Here is a 25,169-nt window from a genome sequence, read left to right on the forward strand (position 1 = left end):
GGATGGAGACGTCTGCTTCCCCGTGGGGATGTCCTCACTTAACCAACCTTCCCCTTTTCTTTCTCCGGTCTTCCTTCTGCCTTCATTATATATATATATATATATATATTTCTTCTCCTTTCTCTGGCTCATCTGAATATCTAACGTTCTCTTAATCTCTTCGGTTTGTAACTTGCTTCCTATGTTTTTATCTATGCTGGCTGATCCTTGGAAAGAAGGTGAGCAAACTTTAATGCCTCTGCTATTGCTTCTCTCCCCAGGACAGTCCTTTTTGCGGGAAATATAGAGACTTAGAAGAAGTGTGCCTCCTTCTTCTCTCCCCTCTTTGTCCCTTCTTCTCCTTCGCTGGTCTTCCATCCTTCCTTGCCCTCATGCTCTTCCGTCCCTTCTTCCCTCTCCCTTCCACCTCTCTCCTGATGCCCTGATGCCGTCTCCTAGCCTCCCTCTCTGTTCTTTGAACATCTGCCCACACCTCTCTCTCCATCACCTCCTCCTTCTCCTTATTCACGGTCTCAGCCCCCAAGTAGTGCTGGTCCTTCTGGTCTCTGCTTGTCCTTCCACAAGCTCATGCCTATGGGAGCATAGTTTTCCTTATGTGATACATCTGCCCCATACACTAAGCCTATTGGAACTTACCATCCATCGTTTAGGAAGTACCTGCACTTGAATTTGCAGTTGAGATGATTAGGACAAGGACGTATTATGACGCAGCCGTCTTTGAGTTGCCTTCCTTCTTTTTCTTTTTTGCATTTCTTTTTTTATAATTTAAATATATTTGACGTATAACCTTGTGTAAATTTAAGGTGTACAACATGTTAATTTGATACACCCATAGATTGTAATATGATTGCCACTGTAGCGATAGCTAGCATCTCTGTCATGTTACATAATTATCCTTTCTTTTCAGTGGCTGGAATCACTAAGTTCCGGACTCTTAGCAAGTTTGATGGTTATGAAACACTACTGTTGTGTATATTCACTCTGCTGTGCATTAGATCTCTAGGGCTCATTTACTACCTGTTGCAAGTTTGTACCCTTAAATAGCATCTGTCCTATCTCTCCACCCCCATTCCCTGGTAACCACCATTTTCTCCTTGTTTTAACAAGTTTGGCTTTTTAGATTCCACGTGTAAGTGACATCATACAGTACTTTTCTTTCCCTGACTTACTCACCTGGCATAATGTGCTCCAGGTCCAGCCGTGGTGCTGCAAATGTCAGGGTTTCCTTCTTTCTCGTGGCTGAATGATATTCCATTATATGTATGTGTGTGTGTGTACGTATATATATATGATCTTTTTTTATGCATTCACCTGTTGATGGACCCTTAGGTTGTTTCCTCCCCTCCTTCCTTCTTATTTTGGAGGCATAGGGTGGTAGACACTGCATCAGTCGAGTCCTCGGAAGACCGGGCTTCTAGCCTTGGTTCTGCACTCACTTGCTGTGTGATTTGGGGATGTCACCTCGTCTTCCAGAGCCTCAGTTTCCTCATCTGTGATGTGGGCATAATAACACCTGCCCTGTTTTTCTTAGAAGGTAGCTGTAAGAATCCAGTTCTTGACTAGTGCTGTGGAAACACAGGAGTTTATTACCGTGTCTGTGTTCTCAAACATTTTCATGTGTATTCTCAATTCCTAGTTCCCCAGTCACCTTCCCTCGTGACAGAATGGGCAGCCAACACTGATGGAGCTCCCAGAGGAAGGGGGGTCTGTGGAGAGACCCTGAAGGGCTCAGAAACCATCAGAGCCCTCAGAGTCTCCAGCCAAGGGCACAACGGGAAGAAGGCACACACCCAGACATCCCAGCGTGGATTAAATACTGTGTCAAGTAGCAGCCCATTAGCACAGCACAGATTCTGTCTGGGAAAGTGCCGGTCCAGGGAGTCTGGGAGAGCAAAGCCAGGTGGTGGCCCTGACGAGCATCAGATGTAACAGAAGGAACTTTTCCCACAGTGTCTAGGCCCTGGACTCCACACAGGTGGACCCTTCCGGCATCCTCTGAGGGTTCAGCCGCAGGGCCCCAGATCTCCTTTGTAGTCACAGAACGCAGCGGCTTGTAGTTACCTCCCAGGGGGTGTCATAACCGCGAGAGGAGGATATAACTTGGTATGCCGGGTGGGATGCCGATTCCAGGGGTGGGTTAAACCCAGTTCCTGGGGTGAGAAAGGAGCATGGTGGTGAGGACGAGATGGGGCAGTCTGCAGGGCTAGCGCTGAGTCCAGTGGCGTTTTCCCCTCTTTTTAATGGGCTTGGGAAGTGACTTCAATGAGAGTAAACCACATTTGCAGACAGCCACGTCCTGGCGGCAGGGGCGGGCGGGGAGGAAGGCTGAGGCATGGGGTGGGGTCACTCAGCATCCTCCAGGCTGGTGGAGGCCGATGGAGGTTTGGCTCATAACTCAGCAGGGTCCGGAGAGACTGGGAAGATGGGGAGGAAATCACAACATCAAGATCTCCAACCTGGACGAATCCATAGTAATGCGTCCAGGGACACGGAGTCCTGAGCACAGATATTAACCGTGAGGGGGGAGTCTTGGAAGGAAGCCTTCGTTTTCCAGAAACAACAACAGAAGAGCCAGTATTTTGTGAGGGACGCTCGGCATCCGTGCACAGGAAGGGGGCAGGAAGGCCTGGCCTTTGGCCCTGAGCAGCCTGGGACGGTTTGAAATGGATGCTTTCTCACCTCTGTTCGTTACCAAGGTGGTCAACATCTACGTTTATTTATCACTGACTTTTTTATATATATGAACGAGCACCCCGCCTCCGGGAGAATTGATGAGGACGGGGTAACAGAGTCCGTTCTGGTCACATTAACGAAAGCGTGTTCGTGCAGCCAGAGTCCGCTAATTTCAGAAGAAGGGACATGCCTGGGATGGGTGAAAATCACTTTCGTCCAGTCCGTCGAAGTTTTCGTAGCTTTGTTGATAGAATGATTGATATTACAGGGGTCACGTTTGCTGTTCCCAGGAGCCTGTAAGGACTTTAGCTTACGAGTTCTTCACATGCATGTAGATGCTGTTCACCTCCAGCCAGTGGTACCTTTATAGGAACGCAGGCTCAGAGCTCCCCTCATCTCCCAAACAGGAGTAGTGAGTGCCGTGGAGGGCTGTCGTAAGGAGCAGTGACCACGTATTCAGAGGCCTATCACGGAGGCATAGCCTGTATTATTACTGTTTTCGGTATCGTCATTTGCGTGTGATGTGTGTAGGGCGTGCAGCTGGCACCAAATCGGGGCTGCTCCTCCCTGCTAGTTCCCTTCCCAGCAGCATCTGCAGTGTTGGGTCCAGTTCCTTAAATCTGCCCAGGCAGCCAGCAGCCCGGACGGGGGCTCGCTGGAGAGGCAGGAACAGGCGGCCTCTGGACGGCGTGCTGGAGGACTCCTGTTTCTTAGAGCGCGGGTCCCTGGGGCATCGGTAGACATAATGGCTCCATGTGCGAGGTCTGCAGTGCGGTCACGGGGAAAGCCAGCAGGAAGACTGCTCAGGCCCCACGGCGCAGAGGCGAGAGCTCGAAGGCGCCCGTTTCAGAGGGTAGACAGCCGGTGGGACAAGTGGAGACCTTGAGCTCCACCCCTTGCTCTCCCTCCACGAATCTGGGTTATGTGATTCACATCTCAGCCTGTTTCCCCAAACGGGGCTTGAGATGGATTACGACCAAAAGCAGAAATACAAATGGATCATTTTGAAAGCGGACAAATAAAAAAGAATCATTAATTTGGGGGGAAGTGGGCAGTGCAGGGGAAATAATGATCATAGAAATAAAAAAGTAAGGGTGATGGATGCAAGTGAGACAAATACATTCTGAGCTTCCTGGTAGCCAAGGCAGAAAGGACTACGGTTTACATAATCTGCAGAAATAAGCATCTGTTTGGTGAAGGGAGGCGAACTTTTTCCTGTAGCTAAAGCATAATTTTATGTAAAGGACATGAACAATATAAGGGACATATTTTCAGTAAATATGAGTTTTTTTTTTTTTTTTTTTAAAGAATTTCACTTATTTATTTATTTATTTATTTATTGGCTGTGTTGGGTCTTCGTTTCTGTGAGGGCTTTCTCTAGTTGTGGCAAGCGGGGGCCACTCTTCATCGCAGTGCGCAGGCCTCTCACTGTTGCGGCCTCTCTTGTCGCAGAGCACAGGCTCCAGACGCGCAGGCTCAGTAGTTGTGGCACACGGGCTTAGTTGCTCCACGGCATGTGGGATCTTCCCAGACCAGGGCTCGAACCCGTGTGCCCTGCATTGGCAGGCAGATTCTCAACCACTGCGCCACCAGGGAAGCCCCAATATGAGTTTTATATAAGGTGCTGGAATGTTCTTCCTATGGCCATTTCTTATACTGATTCTGGGTAAAAACTGAGGATGTCATGTTTAACTGTAGTTCAGGAAAGGTTGTACTACCAAGTTATGTAGGTAGATTTCTGCTGCGCTAACTCAATTCAGGGATAAAGCTTAGAGCAGAAATGCCATTCAGGCTTTAATTCTCTCCGTGGAATCCATGTTTTGAAATATTTTTTTAATCTACTAAACTGCATTTATTAAGGAATAATTCATCTTCTCATTTCCATGAACTGAAAACATATAGAACTGCCGTTAAGCATTTTCTGATGAGTGTGAGAAAAATCAGTGTTAAAACCACGTTGGACTAATATAATTCCAGTTAAAAAGCAGAGAAACGTGACATTTTAGTTAGCTCGAGTGGCCCCTTAGGAGGAAAACATTAATTCCATTAAGCTTTGTAAATTATTGGAAGTTGTTCTCAGTTACCTATTACTGGCTTTCTAGACATTCTGATCTGGTAACCATGACTTTTGCAAAAGTTGCACGGGAAGACTGTCCCCCAGATTCTGGTGCCCACCCAGCTTCAGGGGCCACTCAGCCAGGCCAGGACCCGAGCACCTCTGCCGTCTCAGTTATCCAGATGTGAGGCTTGGATTAGTAAGGTTTCTCTAGAGAAACAGAACTAACAGGATATGTGTATGTGCATATATTTTAGATCTATATATACTTATTATGAGGAATTGGCCCAGGAGAGTATGCAGGCTGGGAGGTCCCGTGGTCTGCTGCTGGCAAAGGTGGAGCCCCACGAGAGCTGACGGTGTAAGTTCCAGTCCATAATGCCAGTAGGCTCGTGCCCAAGAAGAGCTGATGTTTCAGTTTGAATCTGAAGGCAGGGAAAGGCTGATGTCCAGGTCAGCAGGCAGAAGGAGTCCCCTCTTACTTGCAGGAAGGTCAGGCTTTTTATTCTGTTCAGGTCTTCAGGCGATTGGACGAGGCCCACCCACATTGCAGAGGGCCGTCTTTTTCATTCAGTCTACCCATTCAGATGTTAATCTCATCGGAAAACACCCTCAAAGACACACCCAAAAGAACGTTCAACCCAATGTCTAGGCATCCCTGTGGCCCAGTCAAGCTGACACGTGAAATTAGCCATCTCAAGGCTTGTACTTTTTTATTTTATTTTATTTTATTTTGGCTGTGTTGGGTCTTCATTGCTGCACGCAGGCTTTCTCTAGTTGCAGTGAGCGGGGGCTACTCTTCTTTCCGGTGCATGGGCTTCTCATTGCGGTGGCTTCTCTTGTTGCAGAGCACGGGCTCTAGGCACATGGGCTTCAGTAGTTGTGGCACAAGGGCTCAGTAGTTGTGGCTCGCGGGCTCTAGAGCACAGGCTCAGTCGTTGTGGCGCACGGGCTCAGTTGCTCTGCGGCATGTGGGATCTTGGACCAGGGCTCGAACCCATGTCCCCTGCATTGGCAGGTGGATTCTTAACCACTGTGCCACCAGGGAAGCCCAAAACTTGTACTTTTAAGGCCTGTAATCCTCTTTGTAGTGGGTTGAGTAGTGGTGTCCAAAAAAGACATGTCACAGTCCTAAGCCTGGAATTTGTGAATTTGATCTTATTTGGAAAAAGGGTCTTTGCAGATATAATTAGTTAAGGATCTCGAGAAGAGATCATCCTGGACTTAGTGGGGGGGACTCGATTCCAGTGACAGGTGTCGTTATAAGAGAAAGAGATTTGAGACACACAGACACGGGGGAGAAGGCCATGTGAAGACAGAGGCAGAGACTGGGGCAATGCGGCCCTGAGCCGAGGAACGCCTGGGGCCATCAAAGGCGGGAAGAGGCAAGGAGCCCTTTTCCCTTAGAGCCTTTGGAGGGAACATAGCCCTGCCGAAATCTTGATTTCAGACTTGTGGCTTTCACGACTGTGAGAAAGTAAACTTCTATTGCTTCAAGCCACCCCGTTTGTGGCAGTTTGTTACGGCAGCCGTAGGAAACTATTACAGTGTTCCTCTGGGCAGGAGAAAAATAAGCAGACAGTCCTAGACCTGGTTCCCCGATAGGCCTGTTGGCTTGCTCTGCATCCCCGAAATCCACTTTGCATCTTCTAAGATTGCTTGAAATGGGCGTGCTCACTTCTGGATGCTGGCTCTTGGGGGTGTTTAGAGGAGTCTTTGTACAAGCGTCCTTCTGCATCTCCTTGGATGTCTCACATTCCGTCCGGCTTTGATGAGATTGGAGAGTCTAGGCGAGGCTCAATTTAGCACAGATTGTGGAAGGACACTCACCGTGGCTAAGAAGAGCTGCTTATTCAGTTCAACAACTGTTTTTCCATTTATAGTTCTGTTTCTAAGGATGACTGTTGGTTTAAGTGAAAACTCTTCTGCCTTGGTAAGAGGTATCTGTAAATAAGGATGTTAGCATGTTTTAAAGCTTGAAACATTTCATAATTTTTACCTTTGACTTTGAGGAGAAAGGTTCATAAAACCACTCTCGATGATCAGTCAGTGATCAATCAGAACAAAATATCTGAAAATGAAAAATCTTGTAACCATAGATATAAGTTGATAAATAGATAATTAAATGAATTGAGTTTTAAATATAGCTAATTCTTCCTATATGCTGTGTGCTTTGGTAAGAACCTTACGTGCATTATTTGTTTTTATCCTCACAACAACAGTGTGAAGTAGGTACTAGCTTTAGCCCCATTTTATAGATGAGGAAACTGAGGCTCAGAGAGTTTAGTAAACTTATCTGAGGTCACACAGCTTCAAGGAGGTAGATCGAGGACTCAAACTCATTTTGTCTGACTCCAAAGCCGTGCTCCTACCCTCTCACTTTAGTGAAGAATCTCTACCTGGGCTGGAGGTGGCATGGTCTCAAAGTGTACTACTGTAGAACGATAGCTTTTTGTTTAAAAAAATGTCCATGGTCTGACAAACTGTAGAAACACTAAATATTAAAATTTATTTGACCAATTAAAAGTTCTAAAAACCCTGCAGTAAAGGAAATGGTTCAACTTTGTTTAGCTCTTTTCCTGCTGAATGCCTGTTAATGTCTGGGGAACCAGTGGTCTGTAGAATGTACTCTGCCATAATCCTAGGCTGGAGTGAACCAGAGCTGTAGCTGTTCACACTGCTCAGTTGTGGGTGGGACCTCCCCTTGCTGTCACTGCCTGTCCCCAAGCATTTGTTCTTAATGGCGATGCAGCCGAGAGGGTCGGGTTTATACTTGATATCTTTATGGGCTTTTTGGTGTCTGCTCTTTGATTGCCATTTAAATAGGCTGGAAAGAGCGCAGAACACTTTGACTTACAGTTTTTTGTTTTCCGTGATGCTTCTCATCTTCAAAATTCAGAAAAAAATTAATCGGTGCCACCTGCATGCCGTTGTTTCCCTGCAGAACCTGAGATGGCTCCTGGCCAACTTCCGGACATGCACTCAGGCCTGGCAAGACCGCAGGCCATGGGCTGTTAGCTGACAGGCCTGTCTCAGGGCTCACAGACAGGGATGCCCAAAATAGGAAAACGTGTAATGGGAAATGAACTTGAATTTTTAAAATTAACTTGTTTTTAGGCTCCTGATTGAAAAAAATTGAAAGAGAAGTGGTGCTTTTCTTTTTGAAAGCCTCAAGTCATGTCCAGCTGAACTGGGGCAGCTCCTGCCAGACGGGCTGGCTGGGACCTGGACCCTGGACCCTGTGCAGGTGGCGCTGAGAGCGGAGGGCAGTGGATAGAATTTGTCATCCAGTGTCGGGCCCTTCTGAGGGTGAGAGAGCTGCTAATAATCACGCCAGGACGACAGCAGTAAGCCAGGACTGCTGGGCAACTGGGCTCCTCAGTAGGAGACGTGGGAGTGGGCGGCCTCGCTGGGCCGTGGCTGCCTCCGCGGTGGATGGGGGGCGCCTGCGGGAGGGGAGAGGGAGAGAAGGAGGAGGAGGCGGGCAGCTTCTGGCGCCTGGAGCTCACAGTTTTCAGAAACCTGGCAAGCTGGTCTTTGCGCCATTGATGATTGAAATTGGCCACGCTGGGCGTATTTACACCACGGAAATCAGTGAAGGTTGCAAATCAGCCGCTCGACCCTCCACACCCAGGTGGTTGGTGAGCGTTTACCAGCTTGCAGTGGATCAGAGCCCCAGGAATGGGGACGGGTGTGCAGCCAGAGTGCCACCATGGACCAGAGCTGTCCCATGTGGGGACAGGCCGGAACCCAAGGGTGTCCTGTGATCCCGGCCGTGGATGTTAAAGGGCTACTGGTCGGACAGGGGCCGGGAATGACAGTGTCTCTGCAGGGCCTCTAAATGGATGCCGTGTCTGTCACCTCTGACACAGAAAGGAACTTCCCACCACTGCTCACTTTCACACTCCGCCCCAGGCACACCGATCCTCCAAAATACCAAGCCTGTTTCCCTCTCAGGGCCTTTTGCTTGCCTTTCCCTCTGCCTGGGGACCTCAGATACTGCAGGACGCACTCTCCCACCTCAACAGGGTCTATGCCCGGACAGACATCCCCAACCGCCCTGTGTGAAGCGGACCTCTGTCTCTCTGCATCCTCCTTCTCTTGTTTTTTTCTTTCTAACACTCAGCGCTGCTGGATACTGAGTAGCATATTTGTATCTTTGTTTTATTATCCCCATCTGCACTACACTGGAAGCTCCAGGAGGGCAGGGGGGTTTCACCCTGTCGGCAGCACCTAGAACAGGGCCTGGTACAGAGCAAGCACTAAATCAGTGTTTGTTAATGAATGAACAAATGGGTCACACGTACCAGGCCTGATCCATTGGTGGCGGCTTACTGGAGAGAGACGCTGAGACGGGTTCTGGGGCTCCATCCAAGGGCATTGGAGGGAGTGCTGTGATCCCTCGGGGCTGTCTGTAAGGTCGGGGGAGCTAGCACCATGGTACGTGTACCATCGCGGCCGTCCCTGATCTGGGTCCTCAGTAGCCCCTTCAGTTACCAAAAGCATCTAGGAAGAGTCTAATTGTACCCGGAATGGCTGTGTATAAGGGGTCCTAGCCCTTTGAAAGGTCACATTTTTCATCCACCCACCCATCCATCCATCCATCCACCCAGTGAATAGTTACTGAGTATCACTGTGTCTGAGATACTCTGCTGATGGCAGGTGATGCAGTGGTGACTACAGCTGGTCCTGGCCCCACGTGGCTTCGGCGTGGGGAGGATTCAGAAGTCAGGTAGCTGTTGATGAGCTTGGAGGCACCAACAGAAGAGAAAGAGCAGGACAGACAAAGAGCCAACCCGAGAGACCAGTTTTGATGGGGGCCAGGGTGCAAGAAGGGGCCATCTGAACCGAGACCAGAGGGCTGGGTAGGAGTTTACCAGCTGGGTGGGGTGGGCAGGTGAGAACCTTCCTGGGCGAGGGAAGGGCATGTCCTCCAGCCCCAAGGTAAGAAAACCCCGGCCTGTGCGGGGAAGTGGGAGGAGGCGAGGCCAGTGTGCGTGCAGCGTGGAGACTGCGGGAGAGGGGGTGGGGTGGGGTGGGGGCTGGGCCTGTGGAAGGAGGCAGGAGGCATGGCTCAGAAGGCGCTTGTCAGCCATGTAAGTAGTTTGGAGTTTCTCCCACATCTTAAAAGTCAGCAAACATTCATTCATGTGTAGAGGACATACTGAAACAGAATTAAAAACCGTAAGTGAATCCAGAGTTAGACCTCAGAGGATGTGCATTTTGTGAATATGTCACTGGCTGCGTTCGGCGTGGCCGCGGATGGGAAATTGACCCGTAGGCGCTGGTGGGGATGGAGGGACTGAGGAGCTCCTGTTCTTGGTGCGCCCACAGAGGCTCCTTTGGGCTCCAGTTTGCAGCTGAGCTTAGTGGCTCCTGGGGCTGCTTGCATTTGGATTGGTGGGTGGTTTAACACTCGCTCGCATGGGTAACTGGGCTTGTGCACGGAACTCCTCAGATCCGGGTTCGGTGCGTGCACGTCTGCGTGCATCCCTCCCTCTGCCTGTCCCGTCAGGCGCCTACGGGGCATGAGAACAGCGGACCTATTCTGCTGTATCTTTAGCTTCTCTTCCTCATAACTTCTTTAGTCCGGAGGCGTCCACCCCAGTCCAGCTTGCAGAAGCACCTTCCACACTGTTTGGCTTCCCTGTGTGTCTGAGCCTTTTGAAATGAAAGGTGAGCAGGTGATCATCTTCAGCTCAGTCAACCCTCAGTTGCCCAGTGACCAGAGGTGCAGAGGAAAGCACAGAAACGTTGAAAGGGGAAGACAGTCTGGATTAGTGTCTGTTGGGCCGTTGGGTGTAAAGCAGACACACGTGCTCACAGCTGGGCTTGCTCTCCACCTTTACGCCCGGTTGCTGCTTTTCCTGCTGACTTTTCCTACGAGTTGCAGAAAGAGACCCTCTTAGATCACTGCAGATGAGGGACTCACGGATAATCAAGATTATTTTATTTAGATCTCATATGGTTATTCCCTTCCCTTGATCTTTGGGGGGGATCATTGGATCGCCTAGTGTTTGCGTGGCATCGGGTATGCTAGTAAAACTTTCTGTGCCTGTTTCTTTACCTGTAAAATGGGGACAGCAGCCTGTATCTGTCCATGATAGACAATCACTGCAGCCTCAGTGCCTTGCATCCTGGGAAGGAACATGATTCCAGTGCGGGAAGGAAACAAATTAGCCCTGAGACCGCACTGCCGTGCCCCTCTGGAGGAGAGAGGCTGAGGGAGACGGAGGAAGAAAGAAGAAAAGAAGGCCTTTCAGTAAACCTCTTAGCTTGTGACAATGAGGCCAAAGCGGACTTTTATGAGAACCACATTTGAGCCCTGGAATAAAAAATAAGAACAACATACTTTAAAAGTTATTTATGATTTTAAGCACATGAAAGGCGTATCGTGTACCCGGGGAGGGCGTAATGGGGAACAGCTGGTGAACATGTGTCTCGCCGTTTCTGAGGATGTTCCTCATTCTCCACTGTCCAAGAATAACAGTAATGACGCTGCTGCTGCTGATTGTATTAACAATACTAAAGAGCATCGGGGCGCCTTTCGTGGACCCTGTGGAACACGGGGGAAGAGCCGGGCTGCTGGGCTTGGTGGGGGCGGAGAGGGAGCTCTGGCCTTCTGCCTTCTCGGGGACCACACAGCCCTTCCAAGGATCCGAGGTTTAAGAAGAGAGCCTGGATAACGGGAGTCAGGAAACCTGGGTTCCGAGGCCTGGTTTCACCCCTGACGCTGGCAATTCCCTGCCCCTCTGAGTCTCAGTTTCCCTGTCTGTAACGTAGCGAGGCTAACACTGCTGGGTGGGCCGGGCTTGCCGAGTCTTCTGGGCCCTGGTGACGTGGAGCCTGTGGGATCCCAGGGTGAGCATCCTGTGTGTGGAGGGGTCCTCCTCATCGCCGTGCTGCTTCAGCTTCTGGCACAATCAACCAGTCAACCCCCAGGCTCAGCGCCTGGCACCCAGGAGGCGCCCAGACGTGTCTGTGCCGAGAACGAATGTGTCTTTTTCATTAAATGTCTAAAGCCAAAGAAGGTTACACTTGGATGGTACTTTCAAAGCCATTTAGTCAAGTTCTGTCTTTTATGATTTGTGAAGTGGGTCTGGAGCGGGGCTCAGCCTCGGGCTAATTATCCCCACTGGTGAGCGGACCCCGGGACCCTACCGAACGCCCCTGGAATGGTGAGCTCTCCATCCTGGCTGGTGGGGAGAGGGGCTGTTCCCAACCCTTGCAGACGGGTTTTCTCCAGCGTCCGGTAGCTTCCTCCCACCCCGCTGCCCAGTGCTCCAGGAGGACTGTCTGCAGGCTTCTTCACGAAGCTCTCTCCCCTTGGCTGCGCTGTCCTGGGAGCTCTGGTTGCCCTGGTCTCCCCAGACCTACAGCTAAGGCTCCTCAGCCCAGGGAGTGTGTGGGGCCCCACCTGTTTCCCCTTCCTGCCCCGCAGCCCTGGACCTCTCTCTAGGCGGCGAGCTGGAGCGATCCCAGGAGTCACCCTTTTCATTTCCTGTCTCTCAGGAACTCGTGACTTCTCAATGTCCAGTATCTTGAAAACTGCTTTCTTAGTCTGTTTGGGCTGCTCTAACAAAATACCACAGACTAGGGAGGCTTGTACACAACAGAACTTTACTTCTCACAGTTCTTCTGGGGGCTGGAAGTCTGAGACCAGGATACCAGCATGGTTGGGCGAGAGCCCCCTTCCTGGTTCGTAGCTGGCACTGTCTCGCTGTGTCCTCACATGGCGGAAGGGGCTGGGAGCTCTCTGGAGTCTCTTTTATAAGGGCACCAGTCGCATTCACAAGGGCACCACCCTCATGACCTAATCACCTCCCAAAGGCCCCACCGTCCAATAGCCATCACGCTGGGCATCAGGATTCAGGATATGAATTTTGCAGGGACACAAACATTCCGACCAGAGCAACCATTATTTCATGTTTTTTTTTTCCTCTGGGTGTTTTGGTTGGTTCAGGTGGGGTAAATATGGTCCCTGTTACTCCATCCTAGTGGGAAGTGGAAGTTCCCCAATTCTCTCTTTAGAGATGAAGAATCTGAGAGGGAGAGCCACCTGCCCAGGGTCACACAGCTCGTTAGCGTCAGCAAGGCCCAGGACCCAGGTCATTCGCTCTGTAGACATTAACGTGCTCCTCCTGTGTGCCAGGCACACAGGGCGTGCTCCCTGCTCCCCAGATGCCCACAGTCTGTTGGGGAGACAGACGCGTGAACCCACAAGTTAGAGAAGAGTGTGGCAAACGTTAGGACACAGGTATTCGTTCACAGGATGCTAAGGAAGCATGACAGCAGGCGAGTGGCTAAGGAGGGTTTCCTGGGAAAGCTGGTGCTTGAGCCCAGTGGAGGAGGAGAAGGAGGGTAATTCAGGTGGAGAGGGAGGGGAGAAGTTCCCGGAATAGGTACGACACGTGCAAAGGCACAGAGGCAGGAAGCAGGTCCTTTGTCCTCCAAGCTTAGCATCCATGGTAGCGTGCACGGGGCCGCCGGCCATGTTTGACTGTGGGCATGGGCCGTGTGTCTGCCCGGGTGTGTGTGTAGGGCCTCCATCAGGGCTGTGTGGTGGAGGTCGCCTTGACGGTTCTGGTGGGACTCTGGCCTTTTGCACCGTTTACATTTTTCCTGGAGGTGAATGATGCTACTTGTAGGGCTTTTGAGCACCCCTCCCCCCATCAAGGAACAGTCAGAATTTATCCTGGTGCCATTCCTGGTCCCTCCAAAGACATGCCACAGGCCCCATTCCCCTTAGACCGATTCTGTAGGGAGCTCTGCCAGACCCACTGCTAAGAAAAGGTTCAAGACCAGCTTGGAGGTGCTCAGCTAACCTTCTTCCAGGACAAGGCCCTGGGGCAGGTGCTGGTTGTTAATCCGCATGGATTGAATACAGGCCCTCCTGGCCTCTGCCAGGACTGGGCAACCCCGCATGCCCTTGCAGCTGGTGGGAACAGGCTGGGAGACCTTTCGGCCGGCCATTGGCTTTGGGCTGTGGCTTTATTCTGCATCATGGTTTCTTTCTACCAGGGCCTGTTACCTGACGACTGTTCTGTCCCCAGCCTGGGCTCCTGCAGTGGCAGCCACTGCTGTCATCAGTGCTGGGTCCCCAGAGATTTATCATTCGTTTGTTTAACCATACGGGATGGTTTGGACAGTGTCCTGCCTTCGTGGAGATTGTTTGGTGGGGCGGCTGGACATGAATCAAATAATCATTCAAATAAATGTAAAATCACAACTGTGATAAGTGCTGCGAAGGAGAGGCATTTGGGCCCTCGGAATGTTGTGAAGATGGGACTTGCCCTTGTCTGGAAGCCAGGAAAGACTTCCCCCAGGAAGTGACAATTGAGTGAGAACTCCAGTGTGAACAGAGGTTGGTGAGGGGGAGGGAGAAGGCGAAGGGTGTAGAGTACTAAAAATACTGCCCGAGGCTGGTGTCTGGGTGCCGTGAGCAGGGGACCGTGGGGCAAGGAAAAGGTGGAGACTTCTACAGGCCCCCCAGGCTGTGTGGAGAATTTTGGTTTTCATCATAAGAGCAATGGGTAATGGTTGAAGACTTCTCCGCAGGGAGGTGACATGATCAGATTTTTGCTTCAGAAACATCACTCTGGCTCCAGCTTGGAGACCAAATTAGAGGTGGACAAAAGTAGGGTTGCCAGATAAAATACAGGATGCCTAGTTAAATCCAAAGTTCAAATAAACAATGAATACTTTGTTTAGTATCAGCGTAAGTATGTCCTAAATACTGCAGCGGACATACTTACACAAAAAAATTATTGTGGCTCTAGTATAATTTTTTTTATGTGAGTATGCCCTCCAGTTGTCTTTTTTAATGAAAAAATTGTTTCATTAGAAGTTAAAATTTATTGTTTACCTCAAATTCACATTTAACTGGACTTCTTGCATTTTTATTTGTTAAATCTGGCAACCCTAAGCAAGAGAGGTGGGAAGCCAGTTATTGCTGTAGTTGAAGCCTCCTTAGACTAGGAAACCAGAGGTGGACATGGAGAGAAGTGGACAAAGGAGAAACACCCTTGGTCGGTCCAAGTCTGTCGTTCCAAGGCATCTAGGATGCAGAGCCAGTCAACTTCCCTCCTGCTCTGAAACTTGAATTGCCACGCACATGCCCTTTAAAGACGCATGGTTACGGGTATGGTGAATACGCTGCAGGACACGTGCCTGGTTGGAACCTGCCCTAAATGACCTATGAGATGTGTTGGGACAGGGTGAAGGGGTCATCTTTCTGCCCGTGTCCCTCCAGGCCCAAGGATGCCCCAGAGGTGAGCTCTCTGCATCTAAGTGACCGATGGCAGGAGGGTCAAGAGCTTTATGACAGTAGGGGCCGTAGAGCAAGTTGCACACTGTTTTTCCCCGATGATCACTCACGTCGTGGCAGAGGAAGAGTAAAGTGAAGCAGCCAAGGTCGCAGGCTCTGCCACAAGGTTCCGAGGCTCCAGCACTTATTATCTGGTTGACGCTCTCTGTGTGATCTTGACTGAGATTCTTAACCCCTCTCGGTTTTTAGAGGCACGTCTTTAAGATTAGTGCTGATGTACGTCAAGCCAGGTGCATAGGAGATGCTTAGAAATGGTCTGTGCTCCCAGAATTAAACGGTCCCCTCGTTTCAGAAGGCTGGCTCTTTCTTTGTGCAGAACCCCGCCTGATGAATTTCTTGATTCACAGCTCTGATGTTGTCCTTGTTCACACCCTTCGCTGACTTCCTGTTGCCTCATGCAGCGGGATCGCCATGCACTGGTCTCCGCGTGCCTTTCTGCCGTGAACCGTCACGATTCCCCCATCAGAACCTGAGCACCAAAGAACCAGGCTGTGAACCCTTCTTAAATCCAGCTTGAACTTTTTTACTTTTTTTGTTAGCTTGGAATGTCTTTGCTGATACCTGTTCGAGCCTTATTCATTAAAAGTATGTATAAGGTGAGGTTAATAGAAGTATGATCAAAGAAGATAAAACACGTGTAGAGGCTCAAATAAATGCCCATCACTAGGGAAGTGACTAACAAATTAGAACTCGTGCCCACTGTGTTATATGGTGCCTTCACGAAGGTAGTTCTACGTGGACTGACCTGGAAAGACATGTGCCAGGGATATATTGCTAAACGAGAAAAGCAAATTGTAGAATTATACGATCGTACCTGTGAAGCATGATCACAGGTGTGTTTGGAAAGGGATTCAGTTACATATAATATGTGTGGAGAGAGTCAGTATAAAACATACTCCAAATTGTGAATGGAGATTTCCTCTGGAGTGGAGGATGGGATGGGATTGGAAGTGAAAGGAAGCTGTTAACATTAGTTAATATACTTTTTGGTTTTGGTCTCTTTTTTTTTTTTTTGGACCACACCGCACAGCATGTGAGATCTTAGTTCCCTGGCCAGGGATTGAACCCGTGCCCCCTGCAGTGGAAGCGTGGAGACTTAACCACTGGACCGCCAGGGAAGTCCCTGGTTTTGGTTTCTTTGTTTACTAGAACTGTGTTAATTTTGTGATTGAAATTAAGTCAAAATGCATAGAAAAATGTATCAGAAGAAATAAATAAACTGGGCTTATGTTTCAGTTGTTAGATTGGGGAGGTTCTCCCCTTCCCACTGATTATCATGATTTTATTAAAGAACAAAAAAACAAAAGGAGGTTACCTTTCTGTTCAAGTCCCAACAGAAATGCTGCTCTCCTTAGGAAGCACTTTTCCGATTCTTCAGCTGGATGTGCTGTCTCCTTTCTTTGAGCCCTCAAAGCTTTTTGAGTGTCTTGTGGCATTTATCTCCATCGATATTACAAGTGTTTTGTACATGTTTTACAGCCTCTCTAGATTTAAGCATCTTAAGGATATCTTGATAGAGAACACAGCCGGCTTTCAGGTCGGAGGATCTGGGTGTGGCCCTTCTTCTGGTCATCTACCGCAGCAGGACAAATTAGCCCCAGCTTAGTCAGTAAGACACAGCCATTTTATTCTGTCTTATGAATTTTTGCTCAGTATCTTGAGCAGAGCTAGACGGGGTGATTCTTCTCCACGTGGTGTTGACTGGGGTCACTTGGTGGTATTTGGCTTGGGGTTGAGCTGGACAGGAAGGTCCAAGAAAGCCTCCCTCACACGCCTGATGCTTGGCAGGGTAGGCGGAAGGTGGGGCTCCACCTCGTCCTTCCCCTGAGTCCTCTCCGCATGTCTCCTCAGACTTGCTGCAGGCGGCTCAGAGCTTCAAGAGACCAAGGAAGACCAAGGCAGAAGCTGCCCATCTTCTTAAAGGGTGGAACTGGCATAGTGTCCCTTCTGCTGCACTGGGCAGGCAGCCCCAGAGCCCACCCAGACTTAAGGGGGTGGAAACAGAGACGCCACCTCTTGAATGGAGAAGTCGTGTAAAAAATTTGTGGCCATTGATCCACCAGAGCATTGCTATGACAAGTACAACCTCTGTGTCTCAACGACAACATCCGTAAATTAGAAAGACCAGAAGCTATAATGTGTGCAGACGCACTCTGTACGTTAGGAAAAACCATAGGTGTTATAAATACCAGTGATTATCTTGGTACTAACGCAGTGCTTTACTCAAGGCAGGTACTCACTAGGTGCTTAGTACTTTGAAAGCAGACTCATTTATCAGATATCTCCTAAGAAGAGCACAAGAGAAGTGATGTTGGATCGTCACGTAGGGGCGTGGTCTGGTTGTAGAGTGCAGACTTGGGATCGGGTTGACACGAGTTAGAGCCAAGCAGTCGCCCGGTTACTATCTGTGTGACCTTTGTTGCCTCATCTCACCTTTTTGAGCCTTAATTTCCTCCTCATAACAGGAGAGTAATATTATCTAGCTGGCCGGGTGCAGTGTGCATTGGAGCTCATTTGAGTAAAGCCCTTAGTATGGTGACAGTCACACAGTAGGTCTTCTGTGATGATATAACAAAGATGTATAGAAAGTTTGGACTCCTTTCAAACTGCGCTCCTCCTTCCCTGCACTGGTCACCTCCATTCGCACAAACAGTTGAGGGGGTTCACCGCCTTGTGAAAGCAGGGGAGGAAGGGGAGGAAGGACAGGACCCTCCTGCTGGCTTCCCCAGTCTCGTCCTCTCCCCAGAGTGTCCCCTACGGGGGGAATCTGAGCCCCCTGCAGCTCTGGCTGTGAGTCCTTCTCCTCTGAGTGTTGGATGCCACCTCCTTCTCACACCTGTGGCTTTGCCTTCGTAGACGTACGTGATCAAGTCAGAAGGCAGCATCGCGAAGACGTTCAACAAGATCCTGCAGAAGCTGAGCGCACCCCTGAAGCCCCGAGTGCCCGAGCACAGTAACAACAGGATGAAAAACCTGTCCTATCCGTTCTCCAGGGAGAAAATGTACCTGTGAGTACTGGGACTCTGGAGGTGGGGCTGTGTGGGGGATGGGAAGGGACCTCAAGCACCACTTGGTGCCTCGGCTCAGGAGCTGAGTGCCCGGGTGCCTGGGGGATGGGGGAGGAAGCCTGCTCTCAGGGTGGAATACTCCCTGTGTCTGCCTTCCCACTCCCTGTCCCTGAGCGAGATGATCGCAGATAGCTCCTGAATATTCATCCCGTGGCTTCTGGGAAAACCTGCCACTTCAGTCACTTCGCATGATGGATGGAGAATCAGGGAGCAGACAACCAGAAACTTCGGGACTCTGTGAGCAAGGTGGTCCAATACCTGTTTACCTTCCGCGGGGAGACCACTCTGCTCTGTTCCCAGTCTAACAGGGTTTCAAGATATTGTGATAATCCAGAGAGACGGTGGATGAAGCTTCTGGACGTCTGTCTTCTCAGCTGCCAGCTCGTGCCCTCACTGACCCGGAGGAGGGGAGGGAATAAGTTTTCTTCTCAGGGATGCCCTTTTGGGAAGCCTTTGGAAGGGGGAGTCGTAGTTGGGAAGTGGGAGATGCAGAAGCCAAGCACTAATTCTGTTTTAGGAGCTAATGATAAAATAAGAAACTATCAAGAGTGATAAGAGACTCGAGTGAGAGAGGGAAAGGAATGGGCTTGGAAAGGAAGAAAAGGTACAGGATCTTTGCTTTTGGAGGAGATGGCATTGATGGGCTGTGTTTCTGCCATTCACTGGGTACCATCTCTACCCATCTTTGCCATGTTAGATAACAATTCTGTGCACATGCCTATGCTCCCTCATTGAAGTCTTACCCCTCAGCGATTCTGGTACCAATTCTGGTCACCAGTTCCAACGTGTGTGTGGGTTTTCCCACCCCACCAAGAAATTCTCCGACACCAGCTGGGTGCCCTACAATTCACCTCAATTCTGACACTGTTTACCTGGAAATAGCATCAGATCGCTCAGGCTGAGGGCTCAGTGTCACAAGACTGCCCCGCACTTCAGATGCCTAAACAAGTCCAGGTTGTGACCTGTGCTTCTGACCGACTGGCTACAAGTCAGAGGTTCTCACGACCCCCTCCTTGCGTTTGACTAATTTGCTAGAGTGGCTCACAGAACTCAGGAAACCAGTTTACTCGCTAGATTACCGTTTTATTATAAAGGATGTTAAAGGATACAAATCAACAGCCAGGTGAAGAGATACATAAGGCGAGGTCCCAAACAAAGGAGCTTCTGTCCTCGTGAGTTTTGGGCTCAGCATGAAAGCGTTTTGATTCACCAACCCAGAAGCTCTTCAGAGCACATCCTTTTGGATTTTTATGGAGGTTTCATTCCATAGGCGTGGTTGATCAAATCATTGGCCATTGGTGATTGATTCAACCTCCAGTCCCGCTCTGCTTCCCGGAAATCAGTGGGTAGGACTGAAAGTTCCAACCCTCTACTCCTGGTGGTTTCCCTGGCAACCAGCCCTATCTTTAGCGGCTTTCCAAAAGTCACCTCATTAACATAAACTCACTGGTGGTTGAAAGGGGCTTGTTATGAGTAACACGACACTCCTGTCACCTTTATGGCTCTGAAGCAATTTCAGGAATTGAGGACAGGAGACCAAATACTATAACAAAAGATGCTCTTATGGCTCAGAAAATTCCTAGGGCTTGGGAAGCTGTGAGCACAGTGGATGAAGACCAAAATATATACTTATTATAAATCACAGTGTCGCACTCTCATTGTGAAGCGGCCGTCCAGATATAATGATCCCTCTGTTATGGAGAGGAAACCGAGGTCCAGGATCTGTCCAAGGTCGTGAAAGCTTAAGTGGCTGCACTGGGATTGGCGTGTTGACCTCCTGGCCGGCTGTTGTTTTTGCAGTCTGTGCGTCCTCCACATCTCCCCCTTCCTTGGGCCCTTTCTCCACACCGGCGCTGGCATCTGACCTGCCACCTCCCACACAGCTCCATTCACTCAGCTTCTGTGTTCCTTCCAGGCCACTTCTTCACCCCCAGCCAGAATATGCTCTCCATCCTCTGAGTTTTCATAGCAATAGTCTGCATGTGGTTACGTTCTCCTCTGCATCAATTGCTTGGAAACACCCCCCACCCGGATCCCCAGTGGCTGGGCTCCCAGGGGGCCGGGGGCATGGTTCAGGTGTCTGTGTGCCCTCCAGCACAATGCCCTAAGGACAGTCACACAGGTGTTATTTTTTTTTTAACATCTTTATTGGAGTATAATTGCTTTACAATGGTGTGTTAGTTTCTGCTGTATAACAAAATGAATCAGCTCTACATATACATATATCCCCATATCTCCTCCCTCTTGCGTCTCCCTCCCACCCTCCCTATCCCACCCCTCTAGGTCATCACAAAGCACCGAGCTGATCTCCCTGTGCCATGTAGCTGCTTCCCACTAGCTATCTGTTTTACATTTGGTAGTGTATATATGTTCATGCCACTCTCTCACTTCGTCCCAGCTTCCCCTCCCCCTCCCCGTGTCCTCAAGTCCATTCTCTGCGTCTGTGTCTTTATTCCACACAGGTGTTTTTTTGAGTGAAAGGTCAACATTTGAAGTTTACAACAGACACAGGTCTTGCATAATTGGGAGTTTGGTATCTAATTGATGTGACAACAGTGACAACATTAAATGAAAATTTGAAGAACAGTTATAAACCCAACATCCTGAAACTGCACTCTTTTCTGTTGTTGTGTTTTGTTTTTTTTTTTTTCCCCAGCCGCACCATGCGGCTTGCAGGATCTTAGTTCCCTGACCAGGGATTGAACCCGGGCCCTCGGCAGTGGCGGTGCTGAGTCCTAACCACTGGACCGCCAGGGAGTTCCCCGTTGTTGTGTTTTTACTGTCTTTGTCCGCACACAGGAATCCTTTTTATATACTTTCATTTTTAAAACTTATCATAGTATAATGTTTTTCTATCATAGTCTAACTTTTTCTACAGTATTTCTAAAGTTTTCATAATTATAATTTTCAACGGCTATATGGTAATCCATCCTTTAGGTTTTGGAATTGCGTCTTAGCTCCATAGTCTTTGTTATAAGTAAGTCTGTAATGAACATTTTAATTTATGGACCTTTTTTTTTCCACTGAATTTATTTTCCCAGTGATACATTTCTATGATAAGTTTTCAGAATTACTGGGTCAGAAAGAGTGTAAATGTTGTGAGAGTGTGTGTCTCTTACACATCTTGCTATGTTGCTTTCTAGAGGTTTGCTCTGGGCCTGGGGTGACAGTAGTCCCAGAACAAGGATAATGAAATGAATTGACCTGCTTTCTTGGTGTCGCCAGGTACAACATCCAGGACAAGGACACCTTCTTTGATAATGCTACCCGTAGCCGCATTGTAAGTAAAACCGGTTAACCAGGTGCTTAACCAGGTGTGGTGGGCTCGGGAGGGGGAGAGGAAGCCTGAATCCCCTTTGGCAGGGCATCTCTCGCCCTCCCTGCTGCCTCCCATCATCCTTTGCTTGGAGTTGCCTAGCAACTGGAAGGAGCTTCCCAATCCCAGTATCGAAATAGCCAACAACTCTTCTCACTCTTGGCTTGAGAGGCGGGTCTCCTCTTTATGGTCCTCCACCCAGGCCCTTCTTGGAATCACAAAAGCAGGGAATGTCAGAGCTGGGGGGGACTTTCAGCTAGTCAGGTGACCCCCTTGCTTGACGGTTGAGGAAACTGAAGCTCTGAGATGCAATGAATTGAAAAAAAATTCAGGCAGATCGTTTGTGTCCAAATGAGGGCTCATTGCTGGGCTGCTGAGTTTCTTTCTTTATCCCCAAAGAAGTCCTGCTCATTGCTGTCACAGGGAATGCTAGAGCTGGGCAGTTTGTCCAAGGACAGAATTACCAGCCCATTCAATAGGAAGCCAACATTTGTGACTGTAGCCATTCTTCTACTGTCTTTTTGCCTTTTGAAGTCAAGGTTTTGGATTTTGCAGGGTGGTTGATTCCCCTGGGCCCTGCGGCCCCAGTCTGAGCTGTAGGGCATCTCTGTTCACTGATCCATTTATCCCCTCCCCACCTGGAGAGCATCCAGCTTATGGACAGAAGAAGGGAGAGAAAAAGGGGGTCAAGGAACGCTGGTCACTTAGGCCACAGTGGAAACATGGCAGCATGTTCCCATTGATCCCTAGGAAAGAACTTAAGTTTCAACAGAATGAGGAATAAAAGTTAGGTACCTAGAGGACTTCCAAGCCAGCAGGGTGATGAGAAGGGTAAGAAGGGGCAGGTGATGGGAAGAAGATGCAGAACATTTCCAAGTCATGCTGAGAACACGGCCCTGACTCTTTGCTTGCAGCATGGGCAAGAAAACACCTCAGGTCCCTTCGCCTAGTGTTCTAGCAAGATTTAACACGGGCATATGATTTCTTTTATCTTCCTACAGAAAAAAGTGTAAACTTCCCATTGTTTTAGTTGATGCTGTTACAAGCTGTAAGTCTCCCCACAGCTTGGGTCCCACGACTGGGGGGGACATTATAGGGCATTGTGGAAATTACCCGATAATTGCGAAGTGCTTGTAAAATAATAGACTGCCATATAAATGCTGTTCCTAATTATCACTGCAGTTGAATACTGCACTATATTATAAGTGAATTAAACATTCTTGGGCCCCATTCTGCTGGAAGTTATTTATTTACCACTCCCTCTAGGTCTGTGGCTGGAATGTGGGAGTGTAAATGATGATGGAGTAACACATCTTTTCTCGTTCTGGAAGCTTCTTCCTTCCCCTCCTGCCCTTTTCCCAGTCTACCGCACACTGTGACGGGGGGAGAAAAGGGCCTTGAGTTTTGTCCTGGGGTCTGCTCTGCCCTGGGCTTTGGTCTGAGGACCTCGCCTGCATCTCCCTGTGCCCCCTTCCCTGTGGGCATCGGGGCAGCCCAGCTGTCTGTCCCAACGCCGACCTCCTTCCTGGAGCCGGGAGCAGGCTTGAGACCCCTTGGAGGGCACTAGTTGGCCTGCGGGTTTACTCTGCCCTGGGTCCCTGCTTCCTTGGCTGGGACGCTCTCAGCACCCCGCCCTCCTCAGTGAGCGCCAGGGTCCCTGCAGGCCCCACAGTCGGGGCTGTTGACCTGTTGGTGTGCAGTGGTCACCGAGCAGCAGCCTGCCGTGTGCCCAGGATGCGCTGTGACACGTGGAGTCTTGAGGATGTGTGGGACCTGCTCTGACTGGGGAGGCGTGATAAGGACTTGGGGGAAAAGCAGAGAAGTGATAGCACCAAAGACCAAGATGTAGGTGGCCCTTTTCTAGTTGCCAAAGCACTTTCATGGGTCCCCAAAGCAGCTCTGAGAGACAGTTCCATTGCAGGGGGGCCCACGGGCGCTCAGCACCCCTCAGCGGCAGGGCACTGTTGGGGCTGGTGGAGAGGGCACGCCCCCCCTCGCCTTCCCTCCCGGCTTCCTCCTGGGCCCTCCAGAGGGATGTGAGTCTGGGCTCCCCTTCCCTCCTGTAACTGCAGTCAACTTATAGGCTTTTCTTTATTTTGCAGGGCGGGGTGGCAAATGAGGGGTGTGTGCCTGAGGGGGTTAGATGCTTTGTTGGAATGTCCGTGAGCTGGGCACATGCCTGCCCATCCCCACCCTCGGGCTGGGGACGCACCATGTGGCCCAGACGTTCACGGCCGAACTGTCGTCTGTTTTAGGTACGCGAGATCCTGAAGCGCACCACCTGCTCTCGAGCCAACAACATGATGGGTAAGGACCCTCCCACCGGGGGCCGTGCTGACAGGGGCTGGGGGGCCAGGGAGACTGAGAACAAGACAAACAGACGCCCGCATGGAGGGGGCGCCCTGCCTGCCCCCATTCCTCATGGGGCTGGGGCTGCCCCCTGACCTTCACCCCAGGTCTCTGTCCTTCCTGTCCTTTCCCTGGATCCTTGCTGACACCTTTCACTTGATCCCGAAAATTCAGCTCCTCTCTCTTCACAGTCTCCAAAAGGTTTTAATAACCACCCAAATCATGGCAGCTTTTTATTCGTTTGTTTTTAAGAAGAAAGGCATCTTCGAGGCCTTTTAGTCCAAGCCCCTCACTTGATGTCTAAAGAAACTGACTCCCAGAGAGGGTGAATTAGTCTGCCGGTACCTCTTCTGAGTTCAGCGTCCTTGTCACCACTAAACCTGTCTGGCTAAACCTGTCTGCCTTGTGGTTTGGTTTTTGAACCTGGGGGTGTTTGTGTTTGAAGCAGGACCCTCAGTGTTTGGGAGCTTGCAGTATAAGGCAGGTGGGCCGGATGCTGACGGGTGGTGGAGGGGACACAGGCGGGGGTGACACGCTGAGCTTAGGTCCACGCGCGGTGTCCACACGATCCCCCTGCAGGTGGAACGCTCTTTCCAAAGGGGCTGCTGTCACTCATCACTCAGAACACACCCTGGGGTGACACACCTTTGGCTTTTGAGGCAGCTTTTAGTTGAAAAGAGTCATTTAGAGGCAAGTCTAGGGAATAAAGTAGGCCGTCAAGCTGAGGAACAATAACCACGATGGCAGTAATAATAGCTAACGTTGGAGAGTTTATGTGGGGTCCATATTGCTGCCTCAGGACTGAGGGAAGGGGGTGAAGAGGGAATCAGAGCAGGTGCTGTGTAGTGACAGTATCATTAGAACAGTGCGGGACCTCTCAAGGGGGCGACTGTATATGACTCTGATGTATTCATCTCACGACAAAATTTTAAATACCACTCCAGTGTTAAAAAATCAAATCTTCTACATGGTGTTGTCTGTCTGGAGCACGGTGCTGATGAGACGAGACTCAGTGAGTGAGGTGGGGCATTGGCCCCTCAGTCCCATGGGATGGACCGAAGCCCTCACTTTGAGCGCTTGTAGCCGAGGACCACCAGAGGCGTCAAGAGGTCTGAGGGTGTGGTTTGTATTTTCTCATGGCCTCTATCAAAGTTCTGGAATTTACTCTCACTTCTAGTCCAGTTCACTCCTCGGTTCCAGTAATCTGCCTTTTATTCACTCACACCCTCCTTGGATGGACCAAAACTGCTCCCTCGGGTGTCACAGGTGACTCCGTCCTGCCCGCGTTTCATGGCCTTTTCCTCCGTCTTCGTCTTTCTATATCCTTCCAAACCCTCTCACTGAACCTCCATCTTCTGACAGTGGGTATCCAGGGAGGAT

General features: G+C 49.9%; 1 protein-coding gene and 1 long non-coding RNA gene across 7 annotated transcripts in view; one reads left to right on the forward strand and one right to left on the reverse strand.

The window, feature by feature from the left end:
- Nucleotides 1-25,169, reverse strand: part of LOC309641530 — a 462,249-nt gene that overhangs the window by 87,823 nt on the left and 349,257 nt on the right. The gene's annotated exons all lie outside the window — the stretch shown is intronic.
- Nucleotides 1-25,169, forward strand: part of ANO2 (anoctamin 2) — a 348,333-nt gene that overhangs the window by 77,979 nt on the left and 245,185 nt on the right. For all 6 annotated transcript variants that reach the window (XM_082421522.1, XM_082421524.1, XM_082421521.1 and 3 more), the window contains 3 exons: nucleotides 17,913-18,064; nucleotides 21,350-21,404; nucleotides 23,696-23,747. In XM_082421522.1, the coding sequence (XP_082277648.1) occupies nucleotides 17,913-18,064; nucleotides 21,350-21,404; nucleotides 23,696-23,747 (259 nt within the window). The remainder of the gene's footprint in view (nucleotides 1-17,912; nucleotides 18,065-21,349; nucleotides 21,405-23,695; nucleotides 23,748-25,169) is intronic.

Source organism: Balaenoptera physalus (genome assembly GCF_965194825.1).
Source record: "Balaenoptera physalus genome assembly, chromosome: 13".
Lineage (NCBI taxonomy): Eukaryota > Metazoa > Chordata > Mammalia > Artiodactyla > Balaenopteridae > Balaenoptera > Balaenoptera physalus.